At 37.9% G+C, this 23318-nt stretch overlaps 1 protein-coding gene across 4 annotated transcripts in view; it reads left to right on the top strand.

Moving 5' to 3' along the window:
• PLCH1 (phospholipase C eta 1) overlaps positions 1-22728 on the top strand; it is a 109845-nt gene extending 87117 nt beyond the window's left edge. For 2 of the 4 annotated variants that reach the window (XM_075202027.1, XM_075202024.1), the window contains 9 exons: positions 1875-2054; positions 3982-4089; positions 6178-6302; positions 9640-9724; positions 14753-14899; positions 17523-17602; positions 18022-18081; positions 18446-18791; positions 20387-22728. In XM_075202027.1, coding sequence (XP_075058128.1) covers positions 1875-2054; positions 3982-4089; positions 6178-6302; positions 9640-9724; positions 14753-14899; positions 17523-17602; positions 18022-18081; positions 18446-18791; positions 20387-22389 — 3134 coding nt within the window. In that variant the 3' untranslated portion in view covers positions 22390-22728. The remainder of the gene's footprint in view (positions 1-1874; positions 2055-3981; positions 4090-6177; positions 6303-9639; positions 9725-14752; positions 14900-17522; positions 17603-18021; positions 18082-18445; positions 18792-20386) is intronic. The other 2 variants (XM_075202026.1, XM_075202025.1) reach the window with 1 other exon arrangement.
• Positions 22729-23318: the final 590 nt, after the last annotated feature.

Raw genomic sequence — 23318 nt, 5'->3', positions numbered from 1 at the left:
TATAATGGGCCAAAGAGAATAATATATAATTCCCCATTAGTATTACAAGTAGAAGTATGTAGCAGGGAGATAAGGTCCATGATGCTCCAGGACCAGGTGACTTTTATTCACTGGTCAGCGTCCCTTGATATGATAAAAAAAATCCCCCTTAACTTACCTTTTAATCGGCTTGTTCTCTTGTCCTCTTCTCTTCTTTTCTCCAATTCTGTGCTGCTGATTGTTCTTCTCGCGCGGGTGACTCCTCTGTGCTGCGCTCCGCAATGGATGTTGGGCGTGATGACATCACGCCCGACATTCACTGCGAGCCCCGCACGGAGGAGGAGACAAGGGAGGGAGCCGGAGTACCAGCTGACGTGACCGCAAGGTAAGTATTTTCCTTTCTTTTTTTTTTTGCAAGATTTTTTTTTCCATTAACAGTGCTGCCCCCTTGCCACAACCAAAACTCCTTCTGGGCCACATTCACAGGCGTGCTGGGCCGCATGCGGCCAGCGGGCCGCGGGTTGGACAACCCTGCATTAGTGGATAATGTTTGCTCTGATTCACAAATTACACCAATCCCTGTGGAGAGTTCATCCAACAGTGGGATGTCTAATCGTGAGCATTGTGTTAGTGTACCCATAAAGAGGGGCCCTTTCAGCAGTTCTGCTGATGTGTACCTGAACAGCCCGAGTGTAGTCGGTGATACACCAATTGAGGATGCCACTTTTGAATTAGAAGAGGATGAGGGGGAGATTTGTCTAGTGGAGAGGGGATCTGATGCAGACAGATACCAAACTACCGTGGTCCATTTATTTTTACTTTCTAATTCCACAGTCTATACAGGCTGTTTTTTTTCGATTCAACTACAAGTGGAGGGTGTAATATACACCCAAAGACGATGGCTACATTGCAAATAATCAAAGATGGAGGAGGTAGACAACCAGGTTTGTCTGTATAATTTGCAGGCAAGTGTTCGCATTAAGGACGGCCTACCAGGGATTAAACTGTTTTTTGGATAATTTATTAGCTTTAGAATTACCTCACTTATCCAAGAAACTTGTTGAGCACTAAATTAGGTTATTTTAGACCAAAAACATTGTATTTTTTTCAAAAATGGCAAAACAAAACCAAAACACGCAATGGCGGTTTTGCAAAACCAAAACACGAAGGTAATCCAGATCCAAAAACAAAACACGGGGGTCAGTGACCATCTCTAGTTTTTAGGTCTGTATGAAAAAACAACAGAAGTGACATAAACTTGACCATCTTCTATTTTTTCATTAGTTTTCTCTCTTAGTGGTATTTAAGATGCAAAGGCAACTCTATTGTTACTTGGAGTTTCAGATTTTAAGTTATTAATACATTATGGGGAAATAAGAAAACAAAACAAATAAGGAGACTCTAAGGTAACATTCTATACGTGCTGTTTAGTGCAATGCTGTCCACGTAATTCATGTGGACAGTGCAATGCTATCAACATGTTGAGGAAGTTATAATATCCATTACTGTCAAGAGTTTCCAAGGAAATTGGGGGCCACCAAAATGCTCATGTGGACCATGGACCGCCGATTGGTTAGCCTGATCTAGAGTACAGATATTCCTTGTAATACAAGTTGTAACAAAGTCCATGGTAACTTGCTACTTATAATACACAAGTTGTCACTGTCAAATTGATATAAAATACTGATGCGTTAGTATCAGTACTCCATACAACAATGTCATTACAACAGTATAAATTCTAGTGGATTATCCGAATATAAATGCTTACCACCACTGTTTAATGAAAGTAGCAGATCATCATGTACTTTTATTAAACATGTCCCCTGAGCTGCACTTTATCTTTGCAGAAATCATTGTTTTCTCATTTTCTCATTGTATTCTTGGTTACATTTCAGGGTCTACAGGAAATGTGTTGTCTTTCAGCGAGACCAGAGCTCACCAAGTGGTTCAGCAGAAGTCAGAACAGTTCATGTTGTACAACCAGAAACAGCTGACCAGAATCTATCCATCAGCATACAGGATAGACTCCAGTAACTTTAACCCGGTGCCATACTGGAATGCTGGGATCCAGCTAGGTGCGCATATTTAATGTACTGCTCCTAATTTAAAAAGTATATTGTAATATAGAATTTTATATCACATTGCTGGTTCCTTGACATTGTTTATATGTTCTGTTATATGCTTCATTGCACTTCTAAGTGCATGAGTGTTTTAGCTTGTTAATCATTTCCAGCAGCCCCCCCTTGCTTGTGACAGAGGCAGTGTCGTGATGTGAGGAGGGAAATAGAGGGAAGGGGGAGGCACAGACTAAGAGTTAGTTTTCCACAAAGCAGGGTCCCCCAACAGCAATGTTTTCAGGATCCTGAGAAATTCATGCACCTCTTTATGAAGTAAAGTTCATACATCCAACTTGTTCAGTCTTATGTAAGAACATGCAAAAATGTTCCTACCATAATGTAAATGCACATGCATGGATTTTGCACGTGGAATTGGGAGGAGCTAAGAGGATTGGAGCGGAGCGGAGCGTTCCTTCAGTGCGCAGACTAGAAGCATGAATTAGCCTAGTTTTGCACTTAAGTTCAAGAACAAGATTTAGTTTTGCGGGCCAAGATTATTAGAACTAGATTTATGGGTTGGAGGAGAAACAATTAATGTGATACTCTCCGTACGACAAGAGGGCCTCATGCATTTACTTATGTATGTTTTTCCTTATAGGTTGTGGACATCAGGGGGTATATTTACTATATGGTGATTACGTAGAACCACCGATTCCCGGCATAATTTTTTTAAACGGCACTGTTATTTAAGACGAAGCCCATTGGGTTTTGTCTTTAATAAAATTGCTGTTTGAAGAAACTGACTTCAAAGCGCCGGGAATCGGCGGTTCCACGGAACAGTCACATAGTAAGTGTACCCCCAGGTCTATACCTTGAATGGGACATCTTTCACAGCTTCCAGGCTCACAATATACAGGAAAGTGCTTTATCTAGATGCATTACGACAAATATGTTAAAACATTTAAAACACAGAAAAGTGATCCGTATATAACCCCTCATCATCATTGTTAAATGAGGGTACACTGCACATGAATTTTAGGAGAAAAGTTAAAATGGATGAAAGAGTTGGTCCTAATGGGGTGATAGGCTGGACTTTGTGGTACGTTTTTACTCTCTCCATCGTGTGCATTTCCAACCAAACCTGCAATGGTCACATAGAGGTGTTTACTGGGGTATTTCTAAGAGCCGGACTATAAAAGCAACATTTGGCCAGTGGAAATGTATTGCAAACAAGCATATTTTGTACTTTCTACGTAACGTTTTCTGTCTAGCTCTGTATAACTTTGCAATTACTGTAAGGTGTATATTTCATCTTTCTTCCCTGGCTGCAGAACACATATGCACAGTATTGAACATTGCTATCAGTCTACTGGGGTCATGATAGAGTAATTATAAAAATAAAAAATTATTTGTACAAGATATATCTCCTGTGGTTTCCTAGCTTGGCAATCAACACAGGATACAATTTTAAGAACATTTAGGCAATAAAGTAATTATGCCGACATGTTTTGATGACCTAAGGGTATATTTACTAAACTGCGGGTTTGAAAAGTGGAGATGTTGCCTATAGCAACCAATCAGATTCTAGCTGTCATTTTGTAGAATGTACTAAATAAATGATAGCTAAAATCTGATTGGTTGCTATAGGCAGCATTGCAAGTTTTTTAAACCCACAGTTTAGTAAATATACCTCCTAGAGTCCACACATGACTGAGACAAAGAAAGACTTGATATTGCAGTATATAATTTACATCCACTGGTATCTAGGCATAACCGAGGGTAACACACGTAATACATTGACTAAGTATCACATGGGAAGGCTTTTTTTTTTCTGTTTAGCTTGTAGCAAGCACAGGGCTATCTGAAAGACACTGCACACATGTTGCTCACTTGGCATTGTGGCCCTAGCCTCTACATTTATTCACAGTCTTTTCACATCTTACAGTGGCACTCAACTACCAGACAGAAGGACGCATGATGGAATTAAACCGTGCAAAATTTAAGGTGAATGGCGATTGTGGATATGTCCTTAAGCCTCAGCAGATGTACAAAGGTATTCCACTCTTTTTCTTTAGATTCACATTTACAATAAATGTAGTGCATCTATTTCAACTGTTATTATTTGATAAATAATTATTGTTAACTAAATTTGACCTGTTAGTCGTATAGCACTACAAAATAGCATGACACCATCTTCCATATGATGTGACAGTTGTAACATGACCGTGTGTCAACTTGAAATCTGTCCTCTCAGATAACATATTGTTCTGGAAACAATTGATACACTTTTATTACTTTTTATATTATTTTTACAGCATTAATAAGTTAGTATAATAAAACTAATATTGAACACACATATCTTATTGTCATATGGTATAAACCACTGAAAGAAAAGCACACACCCCCTCAATTCAATTGAGAGTGTAATCCCCTAACTTACTTTAAACTGTCTTGTTATTGAAGTCCTATCGCTTGTAAGTATACACTCCATGATGATCCGAGCTTACAGTCATATGTAACAGTGCTGCTGGAGGTGATGCAGAACATGATTTCGATGGTAAGGAGCGTTGTGCTCCGTCTCCTGTATCCCCAGTGGTCTAGTGCGACAGGAGGTCAGACAATGGCGCTACTGCGCATGTGCGAACTGGAAGTGATTTTCCTTCCGTGTTCTGGTCGAAATAAGAAGCACTATTAGTAGTTGCGTGTATGTGCATATATAGAGGTGACCTGAGGCCAGGGCCCTCTTAACAACATCTTGGGCCCCCAGGCACAGCAGTGCATCGGGGCCCCTATCTATAATATAAATGTCTAGTGGCGTGTGTTAGTCTGTCTGTGTGTGTGTGGAAAATATAAAACCAAGCTGCAGCGCCACCTGCTGGGCGGAATTATACACTAACCTACTAAATTCTTAGTGTGTGTGGGAAAAAAAATTCAGAAAGGGCTGAAATTTGGTATACTAAGATGTTTTTAATTTGTTAATTGTTAATTGTTAAAAGTGTTTATAAAGATTTAAAAAAATATATATATATTTCTTGAAGGAGAAGTGACAGTTGGGAGTGGTTGGTGGTTGCCGGGGGTGACAGTGGGGAGTGGTTGGTGGTTGAGGCCTGGGCTATGGCCTAAATGCATGACAAGAACCTTTTTAACACCTTAAGTAGCTTTATTTGACTAGAATGCATGAGTATCATGCACGGGTTAACTTGTATATACATATATATATATATATATATAAAAAAATATTATTATATATATATGGGCCCTACAGCCCAGAGGGGCCCGTCGGAGGCTGCAAAAAAAACAAAAACCTGAAAAAAAAAGACAATACTTACCTTGCGGTGAGCTGGCGATCCGGCTCCCTCCATGGTCTCCTCCTCCATCGCGCTCCGCAATGGATGTCGGGCGGGCGTGATTACATCACACCCCCGACATGCACTGCATGCGCCGTATGGAGGAGGAGACCATGGAGGGAGCCAGATCGCCAGCTGACCGCAAGGTAAGTATTGCCTTTTTTTTCCAGGTTTTTTTTTTTGCTGCCTCCGACGGGCCCCCCTGGGCTGCAGGGCCCCCGGGCACCTGCATATTGTGCCCAGTGGGAAAGACGGCCCTGCCTGAGGCTCTTACATAACGGAGCTTGTCCCAATAGCGTTACTGCACGGAGGTGCAGTGTTCCAAGAGCTTATAACCTTCATATGCATAAAGAATACTGCTCAGTACATGACCTGCATAGTACTATCTGTAGGCTGCTGTGGCCATTAACTCTGTGAGTACCTGCATTACTGTTAAAAGTTCATAAATAAACCAACAACCCGGTTAAGTTTAAACGTGTCTGGATTAACATTCATATCCAACATTGCTGACACCTTACAGACTCCATAGGTTCTGCCAATAGATGTGGGAGAGGCTGAACCACTGGTCAGTCATTTTATAGCCAGTATTCAATCACAGTGAATATGACAGCTCCATGGGTGATCAGATATGGGCATATCTCCCATACTAAAGAGCACAAAGAACACTTTTTTCTGAAACAAAGATATAACTTTTCTTAGAAACAACATTTTTAGTTATTTTATTCCCTAATTTGCTTACTTCTCTGTATTTGTTAATTTAAATTATGTTTTTAAGGAGTTTTATGATTTTGTAGGTGTGTTTAATCCATTTTCTGGAGATCCACTACCTGCAAGCCCTAAAAAGCAACTTATTCTGAAAATTATCAGTGGCCAACAATTGCCGAAGCCTCCAGATTCAATGCTTGGGGACAGAGGGGAGGTGAGACTGACATCTTTTATTCAACCTACTTTCTAAGAATATTTGTTATCCTTTTCCAGTAGAGGTTTAATCAGATTCTTCATATGTGTTCTAAAATTAAAATGATGTCATTCAAGCTAATTACTAGTCATATAAAACTGTAAATATGTGTTTGTTAATTAATTGATAGTAATAGCTGGGTGTGGTTCAGATGAACTCTAAATTACCTTTTATATTTGATTTGGTTTCTTAACATTTCTGCACTACCCATGAGGTATTTATGGATAAAGTTCTAGACCCGTAGTTACAGATGAATGCCCAATACCAATTTATGGCTCATGTCTTAAAACCTAAAGCCCTTGAAATCTCTCTCTAAGGTTTCTATGTCAATAATATTCAAAAACAGACCCCTCAAATGTCATACTTACAAGAGTAGTTATGTCTTGTATGTAATTGGAAGGAAATGTATGACCTGTTGTTTCGAAGTAATATCATCTTTGTAGTACATTCTGGTAAGAAGTTAGGCAAGTATAAATAGACCCTGACTTGAAAGGTGTTTGAAAAGAGATCTTAAAAATAATTTGCATTTACACAGACATTTTAGTTCTGACATCACAGTGGAAGGAGGGCTGTAGGTATCTGGAGCATGTTTAAAATATTTTGTAAATCTAAAAAATTTGTTCACTTTTGGTAGTCAATTTCATATTGAGAACTAATCAATTTCATATTGATCATTTGTGAGTTTACAATTTCTTTGTATTCCTTTTTATTTTACAAGGAACGATTGTATTATATTGTTGTATGTCATTTTGTTAACTGTTTTCATCTTAAGCATTGTGGATTTTTTTTCCATATTAAATTATACTTACTAAGTTCTGGTTTCTGTGTTCTTAAGAAATCACATGTCAGACTTAGCTTCTTTGTAGAATGCTACATAGTTGAAACAGAGGAGATCATTTGTTTTTTGATAACTGATGAAACTAAATTGTAATATATTAGTTTTACTCAGGAAACCTTCGGTTCTCCCTTTAGAGTGTCCGCCCTTCAGAATAAACCTTGGTGGTGGCATAATTGGTAAGGCAAACTTAGTGTGTTGGATAGACAGGGAGAGTTTTAAATATTTTTAAACAGACAAGGGGGTAAATGTATCAAGGTGAGCGTTTTCTGGCGGGTTTGAAAAGTGGAGATGTTGCCTATAGCAACCAATCAGATTCTAGCTTTCATTTTGTAGAATGTTGTACATAAATGATAGCTAGAATCTGATTGGTTCTTCAATCCCGCCGCAAAACTCTCAGCTTGATACATTTACCCCCAGGTGGTTGTTTTTAATTAACCCCACACACATCACGCAGGCCCAGGTGAGTGCTGGAATCTGACAATACATATTAAAATGCGTTGTGCCCAGACACCAGTCTTTAATTGGTTATTCTTGCCTCTACTTTTCTACTTCGCTGAAGAAATCTTGAAAAAATTGTGCTTTCTGTAAGTCATTATAATTTTATAAAGGCATCTCAGAATACATTTATACTTTACAAAGTTACAGATGTAATAGAAAAATGTAGTTTATGTCAATTTCTTCCAACAATGACAAAGTGTCATAGAAAAGAGGCAAGTTAAAGTCTGAGGAACACTTAGAAAAACACACATTGCAGTTTTATAAATATAATGGTGTGTACCCCATAGTGTGAAATAGAATATAATATTAGAAAACACCAGGGTTTCCATGACTATATAAAATTACGAGGCTGCTGGCCAAGTGTTTTTATACAGGTTGTGGAACTCCAAGGATGACTTCTAATATCTGTTTTATTTTACAGTACGGGGTACAATATTCCTTATAATTCACAAGTGTTAATTTGAAACAGAGCACGTTCTTGTATGAGGCAATCCTTCACTAAGGTAAGGTGTTTTACCTTCAATGACAATTATGCATTCCATTACAGAAGACTTAGGGCTAGATTTACTAAGCTGCGGATTTGAAAATGTGGGGATGTTGCCTATAGCAACCAATCAGATTCTAGCTTTCATTTATTTAGTACCTTCTACAAAATGACAGCTGGAATCTGATTGGTTGCTATAGGCAACATCCCCACTTTTTCAAACCCGCAGCTTAGTAAATCTAGCCGTTAGTCATCACTGCTCACTAAATACAAGAATATATTTCACAGGAGTGACATCACTACTCGTCAACAATAACAATATGTATTACAGGATATTTTATTTGTGTTGGTCACTTTAGTCTTTAATAGATATTCACTATGCTACCTTTTTGCTAATTATGAAAAAAATGTTGTCATCCACTTAAGCTGGGTACACACTGCAGGAAGAGGTGACGATTAGCGATTCACTTACGACAGAAAAAAAAAGACCCGATCAGCATGCCAATATGTGTACACACACTATAGTAGTTACCTTCAGATGTCTGCTGTTCATCTGTCATGTAAATCGGCCTGTCACTTTCACTGCACTTTGGACATACTCAGCCTGCACGGAGCTCTACTGCTGCCTGGAAGTCTGGCCCTGCACACATACAGCTCAAAGGTCACCATCAGCACAAAGGTCACCCTCCCCCTCTCCTCCCTGCAGCCTCTGCGGTCTTAAAGTGAAAGCTAGAAGCACCAGCAGGGTCTGCAGGAGGATACAGAGTCCACTTTCAGTGACAGGTAAGTGCTGTTTGAAGCAATGTCTGTCCAATTCTGCATACACACTGCAGAATTAGACCGACATTGTTCATAACTGAACGAGATATTTTAAGCAGTACGACCAATCCGTTCAAACGATGGTCTGTGCTTTGGAACGATGATCGCTCATCGTTCCAGAGTACACACTACTGTGATATCGGACCAATCAGTCGTTTATCGCCTGATTGGCCCGATTATTGGCTGAAAACAGTGTAGTGTGTACCCAGCTTTAGTCAACCTCCCTGACATTATAAAACCTTATGTACATATCTGTTGTTATCTTAATCATTCACATCATAAACAAACCTAAAATCCTGTTCACATATCATACATATTAGGCATCTTGTTTCTACACTGGCTGGATGTAGCATTTATTTTATAACACGTGGAGAATTTGGATCATATCTGATCATAATTCCCATATACTGCACTAATGACATCAGCATCCAATTTCATAAAAACCAAACCATAATGACCTAAAAAGGCATGTTTAGATTTACTGTATGTTGTTATAACAGAAACAGCTCATGGTGAGTGAACTTATATTAAATTTTCAAATAATTGTAATATTAATCGGCAAATTATTTTGTAATGAGAGGCAGTACAACAGTCAGATACTCCTGCTCTGTAATGACGCTTAATATGTTGATTTATAGCGCTGTGTATTGTTTCTTCAGATCATTGACCCTTTTGTGGAAGTGGAAATTATTGGTCTGCCTGTTGACTGCTGCAAAGAGCAGACTCGTGTGGTTGATGACAATGGTAAGTTATTCCTATTTGTATTTTCTGTTATATTTGTTTTCTGCCAATAGAGGAACATGTTGTGTCTGCCTGGTCTGTGCATGTGTTGAACACACCACACAATGTTTCATTATGCCATTATTATAATAAAGTAGAGCTCATATCAGCTAGTATTGCCTATTTGTTTTATCTATGAGCAGTGAGGTGAGTGTTATAATCCATCTTACATACAATGTGGAGCATTTCTGAATGCATTTTTCTATTTATTTTATTTGTAGTAAAGGCATTGTTCTAGTTGCACATTTCTTATGCTAATTTTTTTTTTAGAAAATATCCCAGAGTAACTTGAGAAAACAATAAGGGTCAAATATGATGAGCACAACTTGCAAGGCACAGGGCATCTATATATACACAGTTGCTTTTATTTTTATGGTTCATACATTACACTCTCACGTTGTACATTGCTTCATGCACTTTTCCTATACATCTTGATTTTACACCAATCCGTTTGAGATGGCTCATTTTAGAGCTGACGGTGCTTAGAACGGTAGGAGTTTACAGATTCTTTTTGGGATGAGTCCTACAGTTTTTTATAGTACCGTATGTCTCTATTGCAAAATCTAGTTATGGATTATTAAATTTGCTTAAGAAATGGTGGCAATTATTTCCTCTTGTACTTATCAGTTTGGATTGTTAATTTTGGATTTACCAATATCCCATACCAACTGTAGATAGCACAAATATAGCTAATCTCACCAACCAGTTTCCACTAGTTTGAAATTGATTATTATTATTTTATATAGCACATATATGTTTCCACAGCTTAGTGCAGTGAATATTTTAGACACTGTTTCCCCTGCTTAGTTAGGTTTGAGATTTATTCACAGTGCCCAGATGACTGTTAAAGAATAAAGACGTGTTTAAGATCACAAAGTGCTGACACTGGTATTCAATACAAGGTCTCTAAAAACATTCTCAGGAGCAGATTGACTAAGCTTTCTAAAAATGGAAAGGTGAAGGTGTTGCCCACAGCAACCAATCAGATTCTAGCTATAATTTATCTAGTACATTCTAGAAAATGATAGTTAGAATCTGATTGGTTGCTTTGGACAACACCTCTACTTCTCATTTTAGAAGGTTTAGTAAATCTACTCCTCCTTGTTAGCTGTTCACAGAAGTGAAGATCTGGACATTCAGTCCTGATTGTAAAATTTGTCCATACACAGCCAATTAAATAATGCCCCATTAGTGCAGTCAGCCAGTGGCCAGACATACATGATGATCACGGTTAATGTCTGTGTTCACTTTGGTCCAGGAAGATTAAATGTCTATTCTTAGATGCACTTGCCCATTTTTGATTTAAATGTTATCCCAAATGTGGCCTGCTTAAATTGGTGCATTCAACCATTGGGTTACTCCTACCCACATCTAACATGTCTTCGCAGTATGATTTGCTGCATGTAGATATACAAATAATATAAAATGACTGCGAGTGCACCTAGCAATAATGCTTAATTGACAATGTTCTGTTTGAAGGCTCTTAATTGCGCATACTAAAGAACGTAGCTTAAAATACACCACTTTAACAAAGATAATTAGGGTTTATGGCACACAGTAGTTTTGCAGCCATTTTTTAATAATTTTCTAAATCCACTCCCATTGTCTAACAAAAAATTACGGAATGTAGTTTGGAGATGAAAACATTAGATACAGCTGACTGCCTCCACATTAATTAAAAGTAACATGATAATATATATAATTTGAGCAGTAATGATTTGAAGTTCCAAAAGAAGGCTTAGTGCTTGATCATAATTTAAAGCCTAAAAGATACTCTATATAAATGAAGTGAACACAACATCCTGTCTAGAAATACAAAAGTAACTTCCTTCATTGTAAAAATAGAATGGAGAAGGAAAAACACAATGGATAAATGCTTTTCACTTTCTATATGGTTTCAAGTGCATTGTTATTAATCTTTTACTATGGAGCATTTTGTTTTGCTGTTGAGCACATTTTAAGGATATGTAACATAATCTTGGTTTATTGATTGCAAATAAGCTTTATCCCATAACAAACAATCAAAAATTTCGTTCAACTGATCTAGTGCAAGTTACACAATGAAAGCAAATGTCTGGTACTCTAAAATTGCAATTTTACCTTCCTGGTAAATTGACAAAAGCCTATCTGTAGAGGCATGTGCAAGGACAGATGGGTCTGACATACACAGTATTTCAATTGATATGCTGTGCACATTAAAGGGCTATTTTAGAGGTGAACATAAGTCCAACTGTGGGGGCACAATAATCTGTTTTTATTTTTTTTAACAAAGCGGAATAATTCCACGTGACTTGTACTTGCGGTCCCCCATTCCTGTACAGGCGGAGCACAGTCATGCAAGCACAAGTTATGTGCGGTAGGTTACATAAGTGTAGCATTCCCACGGAGATGTGGCCTTTTGAGTAGGCCTCTGAGGAGGCATATCTGTTGTGGCTCCCAAAGCCCTGGTGTAAAGATATGTGATCATCACCATCAGCATATATCTTTACTAGTTTAAAAAGAAAAGTGAGAGAGATAAATTTACAAAATGACATGCTGCTCTCTTAAAAGAAGTAACCAAGACCAGAGCTAATTGTCTTATTAGTTTATTTGAAATAAATATTCACTACATCTCATAAAGGGATCAGGAGTCTTCTTTCTCCTTTCCTGAAGTAATACAATAGAGAAAACATAACAACCCATTGTAGACCAATGAGTACTTTCTTCTAGCTTTCAAATAAATGTATTTTACTTACTTAGCTATTTTTCTCTAGAATATGCTCAGTTTCTAATTTCCTTAACACTCCTTTCCCCCTCTTGGATCATCACCTTATTAGTTACTCGCTTGCTCCCAGTTCTTCAACCTTACTGCTGTCAAACTCTTTCATGCTTCCTCATACCCACAGGAATATTAACTCTATTGATTTTCATCAGTTTTCTACCTCTCTCTCCAATTTCTACATTCTTCTCCTCGGATATGGCAGTTCCTCATTTTCACCATATCCTAGCAACTGCCCTTGATGAATTGGCTCCAGAGACTCTTCATACTCTGCGTAGACTTCGTTGTCAACCATGGCACACTAAAGTAACACGAAATCTACAAAAAGTTTCTTGTAAAGCAGAATGTCACTGGCGTAAATCTTGTACCTCTAAAGATTTCAGCGCATATACTGATATCTACCACTCCTATCAAAATGCTCTGGACACTGCTAAACAAACATACTTCCAATCTCTAAGCTATGCTCAGGCTTGTAACCCCATACACCTTTTTGACACATTTAAATCTCTCACCCCAAACCCTCCAACTACCATCATTTCCCATGATATTGCTTCCTATTTCAAGGACAAAATTGATAAGATCCAACTTGAAATGGTATAATCTCCCTCGACTAGCAATCAGCAAAAAATTTTCCCAGTACCCTCTGACTCCCTCTCTTCATTTGATCCCACAAATGAAGAGGAAGTTTCTACTCTCTTCTTTTCTTCCTACTCTACCTCCTGTCCTTCAGATCCCATACCCTTACAAATTGGTAGGTCCATGTCTCTTGTTCTCATTCCACCTCTAACTAAAATCTGTAATCTATCTCTCTACTGGTATCTTTCCATTTCTATTCAAGCATGCACTAATTACTCCTATTCTGTAAAACAAAATTCTGACCCAAACTCTCTCTCAAATTACCGCCCCATCTCTCAACTCCCATGCCCCTCCAAGCTTCTTGAAAGAGTTGCCTACACTACATCTAAAAAGCATTTCCAGAATATGCACATATCTCACACAAGACGCTGCAAAAACTTTAATTCATGCATTTATCATCTCCCGCATCGACTATTACAATTTCCTCCTTACTGGTCTTCCCAAAATCAGACTCAAACCCCTGCAATATATTTTGCATGCAGCGGCTAGATTGATTTTCCTTGCAAATCATCCTTCCTCTGCTGAGCCACTCTGTTAGTCTCTACATTGTTTGACTGTTATCCAATATAAAATTCTTCTACTAGCATACAAGGCCATCAACATAATTGCACCAATATACATCTCTTCAATTGTCTCAAAATATCTTTCAACTTACCACCTCCGTTCTGCGCAAGATCTGCGTCTCTATTTCACTCTCACCACATCCTCCTATTCTTGATTTTAGGACTTTTTTCGGGCTGCATCCACTCTATGGAATCCCTTCCCTCGCACAATAAGACTTTCCTCTAGTCTACAAACCTTCAACCATTCTCTGAAAACCCCCCTCTTCAGACAAGCTTATAATATTCCTCAACCACCCTCTTAATCTCCCTAGGTTACTCTGTTACTATCCTTTGCACAGCTAACACAAGACCAACATAGTTTTGTGACTGAGCATACAGCCCACTAAATACTTTGTAACCTTTGCATTCTAGCTGGACAAATATTCTATATGATGTAGCACTTACCCTTGTGTATCAAACTATTGTCCCATAGATTGTAAGCTTGCAAGCAGGGCCCTCTTACCTCTCTGTCTGTATGTATTACCCAGTATTGTTTTATTACTGTTTACTCCCAATTGTAAAACGCTACGGAATCTTCTGGCGCTATATAAATAAATGATGATGGTGACGATAATGCTTGTAAATGTCTAGAATTGCCTCTTGCACACTGGCCACACCCCCCTCTGTTCACTGGCACATTGGTGGCACAATGACATTTTGCAGCAGCACATGTTCTTTTAATCTAATGGAGGGGGAGCAGGTGCTCTCTCTTTAGGCGCTATGGTTCCTTGCTGCTCTACTGGGTGCCAAAAATCTGGATCTTGTCCTATAGATTGTAAGCTTGCGAGCAGGGTTCTCTTACCTCTCTGTCTGTATGTATTACCCAGTATTGTCTTATTAATGTTTGTTCCCAATTGTAAAGCGCTACGGAATTTGCTGGCGCTATATAAATAAATGTTGATGATAATAAATAAATAAATAATAAATCCACATTGTGGCCTTACACGTCCCCAGTCATATTAATTGTATTTAAATCTGTCATATTGTGTGTTTCAGGGTTCAATCCCGTGTGGGAGGAGATCCTCACTTTTACGGTCCACATGCCGGATATAGCGCTTGTGAGGTTTTTAGTTTGGGATCATGATCCAATTGGACGAGATTTTGTTGGACAGAGGACAGTGGCCTTCAGCAGTCTCATGCCTGGTATGTACCATGACTATTGATGGTTTTAGCTCCTCCAATTTTTTCATACACTGATAAGGGGGGAGGGAGGCATGAATAAGTCCCACCATTAGACTACTTAGTAACGCAGACTGGATAGAAAACACCCTGAAAGAGCTCCGACTCCCAGTCTCCTCTCCCAGAAGACTCATTGGACTTCTTTTTCACCTAAGTTGCTTTACAGTGCTATTATCTTCTAGTTTAAGTTTAAACACAAAATATTTACATCTTAATAGTACTAAGCCTTAGACTCACACAGCCCTAACATTGGTACAAGCCTTAAATGTCGCTTAACATTAGCTCAAGTCCTAGTCAAGACCTATTACTAGGAAAAGCTCTATTACTCTCCAGAGTCCTAACAGACGTCTGATGTGATCTGGTTTTCGGAAAGAGATATACCGACGCACCAGATAATCATATACCCAGTCTATTATTGTAATATTTGTTATCATATGACTGGGTTGGTGCACCCTACACACGTTGGGCTAATATTCACAAAGAAAAAGTAGAGAGTAGAAAACGTGTATATTAGGGGCACTCTATGATTGTTTGTTTATATAAAACATACATTTTAATGGTTCATTTAAAACGATAGTAGAGTCCCTGTAGCATTAGAACCTGCGGCTTGGGGCCCATCATGCCTAGGGAGTTGGATGGGGTCCGCTCAAAAAACAACAGCAACAGCAAAAAACTGACCCATATTCCGCTCCCCCTCACGCACTAGAGGTACCCAGCCCCATGCTGAAACCACTAGAGCTCTTCCCTCACCCGTGGGGCAGTTGGTGTGCGGTAATTAAAAATGATTTTATAATAAAAACACCATTTTACCTTGATGCACTACAGGTCCCAGCAAGCCCAAGCTGTCAGTAACAGTTTGGACATGCAGGTGCTTTTAGTACTACAAGCCCCAGCACACCCATGGCTGCCAGTCATTGCTGGCACTTGGGGATCCACAAATGCCATCACCCCCTGGCACCCAGGGCCTACTGGGACCTGTAGAGCACCAAGACAGAATTTAAATAAGACATTCCTCGTTGTGAAAATAATTTTCATACATTTTTTAAAAAACAGCAATACACCCCAACCACCAGGTCCTTCATCTATAATAATTCCAATGGTCCATGGTTGTCCAATAAAATACCTAGTAAAATTAATCCCAGGGTCCTTGGAAGTCCAAAAAAAATTCTAGTAAAATGAATTCCAGCTTGTTCTTCAAACTTGATTAACCAAAATAATCCACCGGAACATGCTTGGCAAAATAACACAAACCTTAATACACAATACACACTAGCTCCTGACTGCAGGAGCTCTTGTCACAAAATTAAAGTGACAGCCACTAGGTCTATTTATAACCTGGGGCTTTCCCTCTGACAGCATGGCGGAAGTGTGCTTTGTCTGTTAAGGTCCACAGGCAGCACTAGAGTTAATGAAATATACATATAGTAGGCACTCATTGATTGACTTTGGATCTTCTTATTAGTAATGTCTTGCTATGAGACCGAGGGAATTTTCTTGGGTAGGCAAGATAACTGGTGTGAATTCCACAATTATAGGCAGGCTAAATGATTTCCACTTCTAAGGGGATTATTATTGCAATTTCACCATATAGTATAAATTTCATACACTCCTAGTACTAAAACCAGATCCTAAATGAGGATCCTTATAAATTGATAATAATTAATTTGGTTTAAACATAATTCATTTTGACATTCCATAAACAATTTAATAAATAAAACAAATCAAATCAATACAAACAATCTACTAAAATATTCAGAAGTTCCCACAGCAAATTAAAAACTTGATGTAAAAGGACATGTTCTATATCATAAAACAATCCAAAACAGTTACATTATGTGGCAATCAATACTGCAACTAGGGTTAATGTGTTTGGAGGGAAGGGGAAGGTTTGGGCTAAATGTTTGTGTTTAGCAAAGGGCTGCCACTGGCATTGCATTTAGACTGTCACCATTTTGGTGTCATCAGTATAAGCGTCGACATTTTCACCATCGGCAGAATGACTACATCCCCTTCAGATAGTGATCCGTGCCCAGCTGCAGTTTCCACAAATTCTAAATAATATCTGATAATCGCATTGTGTATGGTAATTTAGCCTGATTATTTTGTTTCTTTGTTTGAAATGGCTGATTAGAGATAATATAAGTTGCACAGCAATTGTTAATGCATTATCAGAAATATCAAGTTCTGTGAAAGTATGTAGAATATTACAGATATTTTTATAATTACTTGAAGCTCTTTGATATAATGCAACTTGTATTTTAGGCTTCCCGTTCCTTTAGATTTATGGTAATTAGATGCACTTTTGATCGACTTTGGAAAGAATACACAAAAGGAAGGAACAGGCTGAAAAAAAAGAAAGCTTTTTAAATGGTTGATACACATGTTTTTCTTATCACTCGATAACTTTGGTCTTCTTGCTGGATTTCTCTCCCTTGCAAACTAAGAAACCTATAGCACTGTGATTTATCCCTATGTCTATTTATAAGCGGTACACTGCCAATCCACTATGATCCGATAAATGGTTCTTCTCTGGAGCATTCTAGTTCTAAGCACCATGTAACATTGTTATTTGTGAAATCTCTACCAGGATACCGACATGTTTACTTGGATGGTCTGACGGAAGCATCCATATTTGTCCATGTCACAATAAATGAGATATATGGGAAGGTAAGCAATTTCATTTGTCGCTTATCTGCATTGGACAGTACAATCTTGATATGTGCATGGAGAGCTTTAATTCAATTGACTTGATAGATATTTGAACTGCATAATAATTTATAGGACAGTTATGAGGCAGCGCTTCTTTAATAACTGTATGGAAGATCACAATTTTCTCTGGCTAATGAAAGGCTTTTGATATTCAGATATAGCCCAGCTTTCCTGCCGACTGTGTAGATATTGTGTTCATTAAATGTGAATTTTTATACTGGCGATTTACATATTAACTGTTTTTCAGTGTTTAATTTAAAATGAATGCAACTACTTGGTCTCAGTGTATTGTAATATTTGGCAGATACATTTTAAATCATTCAGCTACTTTTTTATTGCTAAAGCGTTAAAATTATACATGTTTCTTTCCATTTCAGTGGAGTCCTTTAATCCTCAATCCCAGTTATACTATATTGCACTTTCTAGGAGCTACTAAGGTACCCCATGATATTTATCGAGTACCTGTCGCATGATAAAGTATTGTATCATTGCACATTAGCCCCGTTCAAACCCAGCTGGGAACTGTGTTGTTGTGGCGGTATTATGCATACAGTAAAGATAGTATGCATGTAGTTCATATGTTTTGTAAACTTGTGCCATTGACACCTAGCAATTGTATGCAATTAACACCATACTGGTCATGGTGTGTTACAGTTCATACATGCATGGATTTGCCAAACTATATTGATTTCATTTGTAATTAGTCCTGACATCTCATCTCTTAAGTCATCTCTTATCTACACTTCTACTTTATCTAAACACAAAGCAGTGTTTAATATTGTTTTTTTTTTCTGTTTACAGAATAGACAATTTATTGGGCTCAAGGGGCTTTTCAATAAAAATACAAAGCACAGTTCCGTGGAGACCAATGGTCATATACGGAAGCGTTCGATCGGAGACCGGATTTTGCGTCGCACCGCCAGTGCACCAGCAAAGGGCAGGAAGAAGAATAAAATGGTGTTTCAAGAGTCGACAGACAGTAAAGACCTTCCGTGTGAGGTGTCTGGTGCTAAGGAGAAAGATGTTGTAATGAGGAGGACTTCCAGAAGCCTACAGTCTAGACCTGTTTCAATGCCGGTGGACAAACTTCTTCTTGGGGCCTTTGAACCTTCTACATCAGAGACCAAAATAAATGACATAGCATCAGGTACCATAAAATAATGTTTCACGTGCCAATCTGCCTCAGAGTTATAAAATTCCAGCGTAGTATAGTTTGCTATTGTAATTACTTAAAGGTCTAAACATGCAGTGACAGTTTTTATTGTATCTTTGTATTTGAAAAACATACTGCTTAGACATCTTATTCTATAGAGCAAGATTCGGCCATCTTTGGTTCTACCACTGTTGTGGAACTACAAATCCCTCCCAGCATGCTAGGACTGGTGTGCAGAATGAGAGATCTGTGCACGTTTACATATGGTAAATAGCACAACTGCTTTGGCTAAAGTCACAGCTCTTGTATAACAATTACTAGACAATAGTAAAAAGTTTTGTTTTCAGAGAGATGAAATTTAGAATCTCTGGAACGATAGAACCCTTGTAGTACATAAGGGCACTTGTGATTCTGTCCACAAAGAGTGCTGCAGGAGTAAAAGACATGTTGAAGATGATATTTGTAAATGTGTTCCGTGATATAAGATATCTATATTATATGGCATGACACCTAGTGCCATTGATGACTACATTAATTAATTAGGAAACCCAGAGATGTTAATTATTCCAACCATCATTTAAACCTTCTTTAATTTTACAGATAAACAAATACTCTTGTTATGACGTCACCATGGTTTCCAGCATACGCAGTAGTGGCATTGGTGCTTTAATAGCATAGTATTTTACAGTGTGGTCCCTGGGCATTATAGGAACTTGGGGGACGTCCCCATATCCAGTGCAGTGGGGAGGGAAGCCAGAGGGAGAGTAGAATATTGCAGCAGGCCATGCTTTGATGCATATTTTAGTCACCATGGCTACCAGGAGCGAGGAATTATTCCAGGCCTGTTGTAATATTGTCATTGGTGCATTTTGTTTTCATTCAAGCTTTATCTGTTATGTAATTCATACATTTGAGTGCTAGCAATATGCTTCATGATACTTATTTAAATCAATTTTATCTATACCAATGAAAATATTTTTTTCTTTTAATTAATGTTGCATTGAAGCATATGCATAATTGTATTTGCCAGGATACTGATATCCTAAAAAGTGCCACTGTCAATTTTGAACATATTTTTCTTATGAGTTTACCATGTATCAATAAGAAATGGTCATCCTTTATTCACAGGTTGATTTATAAACTGCTATAGTCATGTCTAATTGTCACCTTAACATTCTTTTCATACAACTGAACTATATTGTGTTAAGCTGATGTCTCATTTTAACAGTTGTTTTATTATGTTTTCTATTACAAATCTAACTAGGACACTACTGAAGGTAACAATGCATTTAGTGTGGTATTTCATTACCATCACTTTCAGCAAATATTACATCACGTGCTGGATGTAATAGATTAAAGCACAAACTCAAGTTAAGAGATAACTCAATGGTGCAATCATGAGTTTTCATTTCATACCAAAACTTGTCTGCAGTGTGCACATAAGTCATAATTATGTTTTACAATTTTTTAACCAACTTTACATTATCCATACATCTGTCTATAAAGAAAATTTGTCTCTCAATGTTTCCTTACTGTAGTATGGAAAGCAATATATATATATTTCACTATTTGTTTTCTTAAATAAACAGGAAAGATGGAATGTAAGTTCCAAGACAAGCCAGTGGTGAAAGAACCAATGATGGAAAATACCCAGAATCCTTCATGTCTTCCCAGAGATCCATGCCGGGCTGGTGCCACAGCCAATGGACACGTTGTACATAAAAAATGGCGTAGTTTACACTTTGACTATGGGAAGCAAAATGATGATGATATCAAGGCATTTAAGGATACTTTTACAACTGAATCAGATGACGAAAAAGATCAAATAAAAGATAAAGGCCCAAATGTAAAATATTCTACAGAAAAAATATCATCAAATTCAGTTTACCAACTTGAATCACCAACAAAACAAGCCAAATACAATGTAAATGAATTCCTGTCTATTACAGATTTGTCAAGTACAATGTTGACTGACATAAATAATTTACAATCTACCACAGCTATTTCAGAAAATGATATATCTCAAATTATAAACGGAGTTTCCTCTGTACATGAGAGTGAACTTGGCAGCTCAATGTCAGCATTAATTAGGCAGTTTGAAGTAACGAATGACAAGACAAGTTTCACTTGTGTCTCAAGTTTAAATGGCATAAATAGTCGCACAAACTTTACTGGATATTCTGAAATGTTCACATCCGCCATGTCAACACCTAAAAAGCACACTTCAGTTTCAAACCATGTGGACAACTTATACTCCTCAAATGATACCACAATTTTTTCTAGCCCAGAGACAACAGAATATTCAATATACACAATTGTTAATGAAGAGGACCTTTCACCTGAGGTTGGTAATACATTGATGGATGCAAACATTGTCAAAGTAGAAGATAAATGGGGAAGTGACTTAAAAAAGTCACCATGCGAACGAAACTGTCCTGAATTAATGCCAAAGCCCACAAATGTGCTCTACACTGAGTCAAATCCCACAAAGACTCGACAAGCAAGTTTGGAAGGTCTATTGCCTTGTGATTCAGTCCATCATACAAACTATCCAGTCAACAGAATTCTTTCTGAGCCAACTGGAAATCTTTCTATAAATAGACAAATTGAAGTTCAGAAAGTATCTCATGGTCTGCAAGGATCATTGCATAGATTTCAAGAGCAAGACTTCAAACATAGATCTTCACCTTTACCTTACCAGCACAATTTCAACAATGATAGCAATTCAAAGAAAATGTATCAAAATAATACATTACATGGCAATGTACACCGACAGGGGGTGACTAATTCATTCAATGAGATAAAACAACAACAAGAATCTTGTAACCTATATCAAAATAAGCATCATGGCCAATACCTACAAAGTTCATATGCACCAAGGGACCTGCAGTATGTCGCCCAAAGAGGTAGCTGTGCAACTAATCTCATCCCTAAGCACCCCCGTTCAAATGTTTGTTCAACCCAAGGAAACAAGCAGCCTAGTCCATGTAAGTCAAAAAGTCTTGGAGATCTGACATCAGAGGACATCTCTTGTAATTTTGAAAGCAAGTACAAAAAAATCAATATGGACTTTCTGCTATCTGGCAATGCCGAAGACAAAACATGTTATGCAAAAAGTAGACATCAGTCCACAGACACATTATCTGAGCAGTTGCGGAAACTGGTGTCCGATGATCAGGAAGACTGTATTAAGCCATCATTCTGTGAGGATTATGAGTGCGACAAACCTAGACCTCTTGCACGGAAGCTATCATCCAGAAGTCAAAGTAGAGTGAGAAACATTGCTAACCGTGCCAAGGAAAAACAGGAGGCCAATAAGTTAAAACAAGTCAACCCGCTTCCAAGTGGTGTAGTTCTTCGGAACAAACCAGCAGCTCATCAGCCTGTAAACAGACATTCCACTGGCTCTTACATAGCGGGATACTGTAATAACTTTAACAGAGAGAGCCTAGAAGGCAGAGGCATACCAGAGGGTGCATGTTCTTCCCAAACCTATAGACACAATGATCAGTTTTGCATAGATCGCTACACATATCAGACTGAGCCATGCAAATCCGATGAACCAGAAATCTATTTCCTACTGAGATTGTAAATTGTACATAGACCTCAATTCAATGTTGTTTACAAGAGTTTTGATTTTATTAGAATGTCCATAACTATTAAATGATATAGCGAAAGGATACTTTTTTGTCTCACTTAACAGGTTAGTCTTCCTTTAGTTTTTAAGCTGCTCTTCCCATCAACAACTCTGTAAATATATTGTTGGACTTTTTTTCATTTTTAATTCATAAATTAACATGGATGTGTACAGGGAAAAAACATGCATGCATAACATCTTTTAGTGTACCATGCATGTACATTGTAAGGGAGCAGAGCTGTAAATCTGCTCACATCAGCAAAATATATTGCAATAAAATACTGAGATTCCCTATTTTTGTTAATTTCTTATTTGTTATATAAAATATTGAATGAATAATGGTGTGGGGCTTATTGCTATTACAGTGTATAAAATGTTCCAGCAGGTCAATCATTCCTCAACAATGTATACATATCACTAAGTGAATAGTCATTATTTAGTGCTTGGTCCCTAAGGATGTCTGTATGAAGAGATATCACAAAGGATATAAGAGAATGAGACAGAAGAAGCTGCTTGGTGTAAGATACTTTATTGGTTGCTCTGCTTTTGGTGTGGCTCCTGCTGACTTCTCCTTGTCACTTCTTTTTCCTGTCATCCTTCGGTGCTTGGATTCAATAACGGTCATTAAAGTAATGAGTTTGATGGAGAACCATGAGACCTCACCATTATACAATGCTCATTTGGGCATCGTCCTAAACTTACATCACCTGGACTCTGCTTGTATGTGACTCAATATGCTTCTGTAAAAGGACATAGAGAGCACACTTGTGACATGAGTCAGAGTCTGTAATTTTGACTAGAGGAATGTATGGAAGCAGGGTTTCGCCTTATGTATATTTGTATGAAAAATCAGCTAGAAGACTTTAGCAGTAAGCAATCAGTGT

Source organism: Mixophyes fleayi, chromosome 3, assembly GCF_038048845.1.
Source record: "Mixophyes fleayi isolate aMixFle1 chromosome 3, aMixFle1.hap1, whole genome shotgun sequence".
Taxonomy (NCBI): Eukaryota; Metazoa; Chordata; class Amphibia; order Anura; family Limnodynastidae; genus Mixophyes; species Mixophyes fleayi.
The sequence above is the reverse complement of the archived record's forward strand: the minus strand, read 5'-3'. Positions and strand labels throughout refer to the sequence as shown.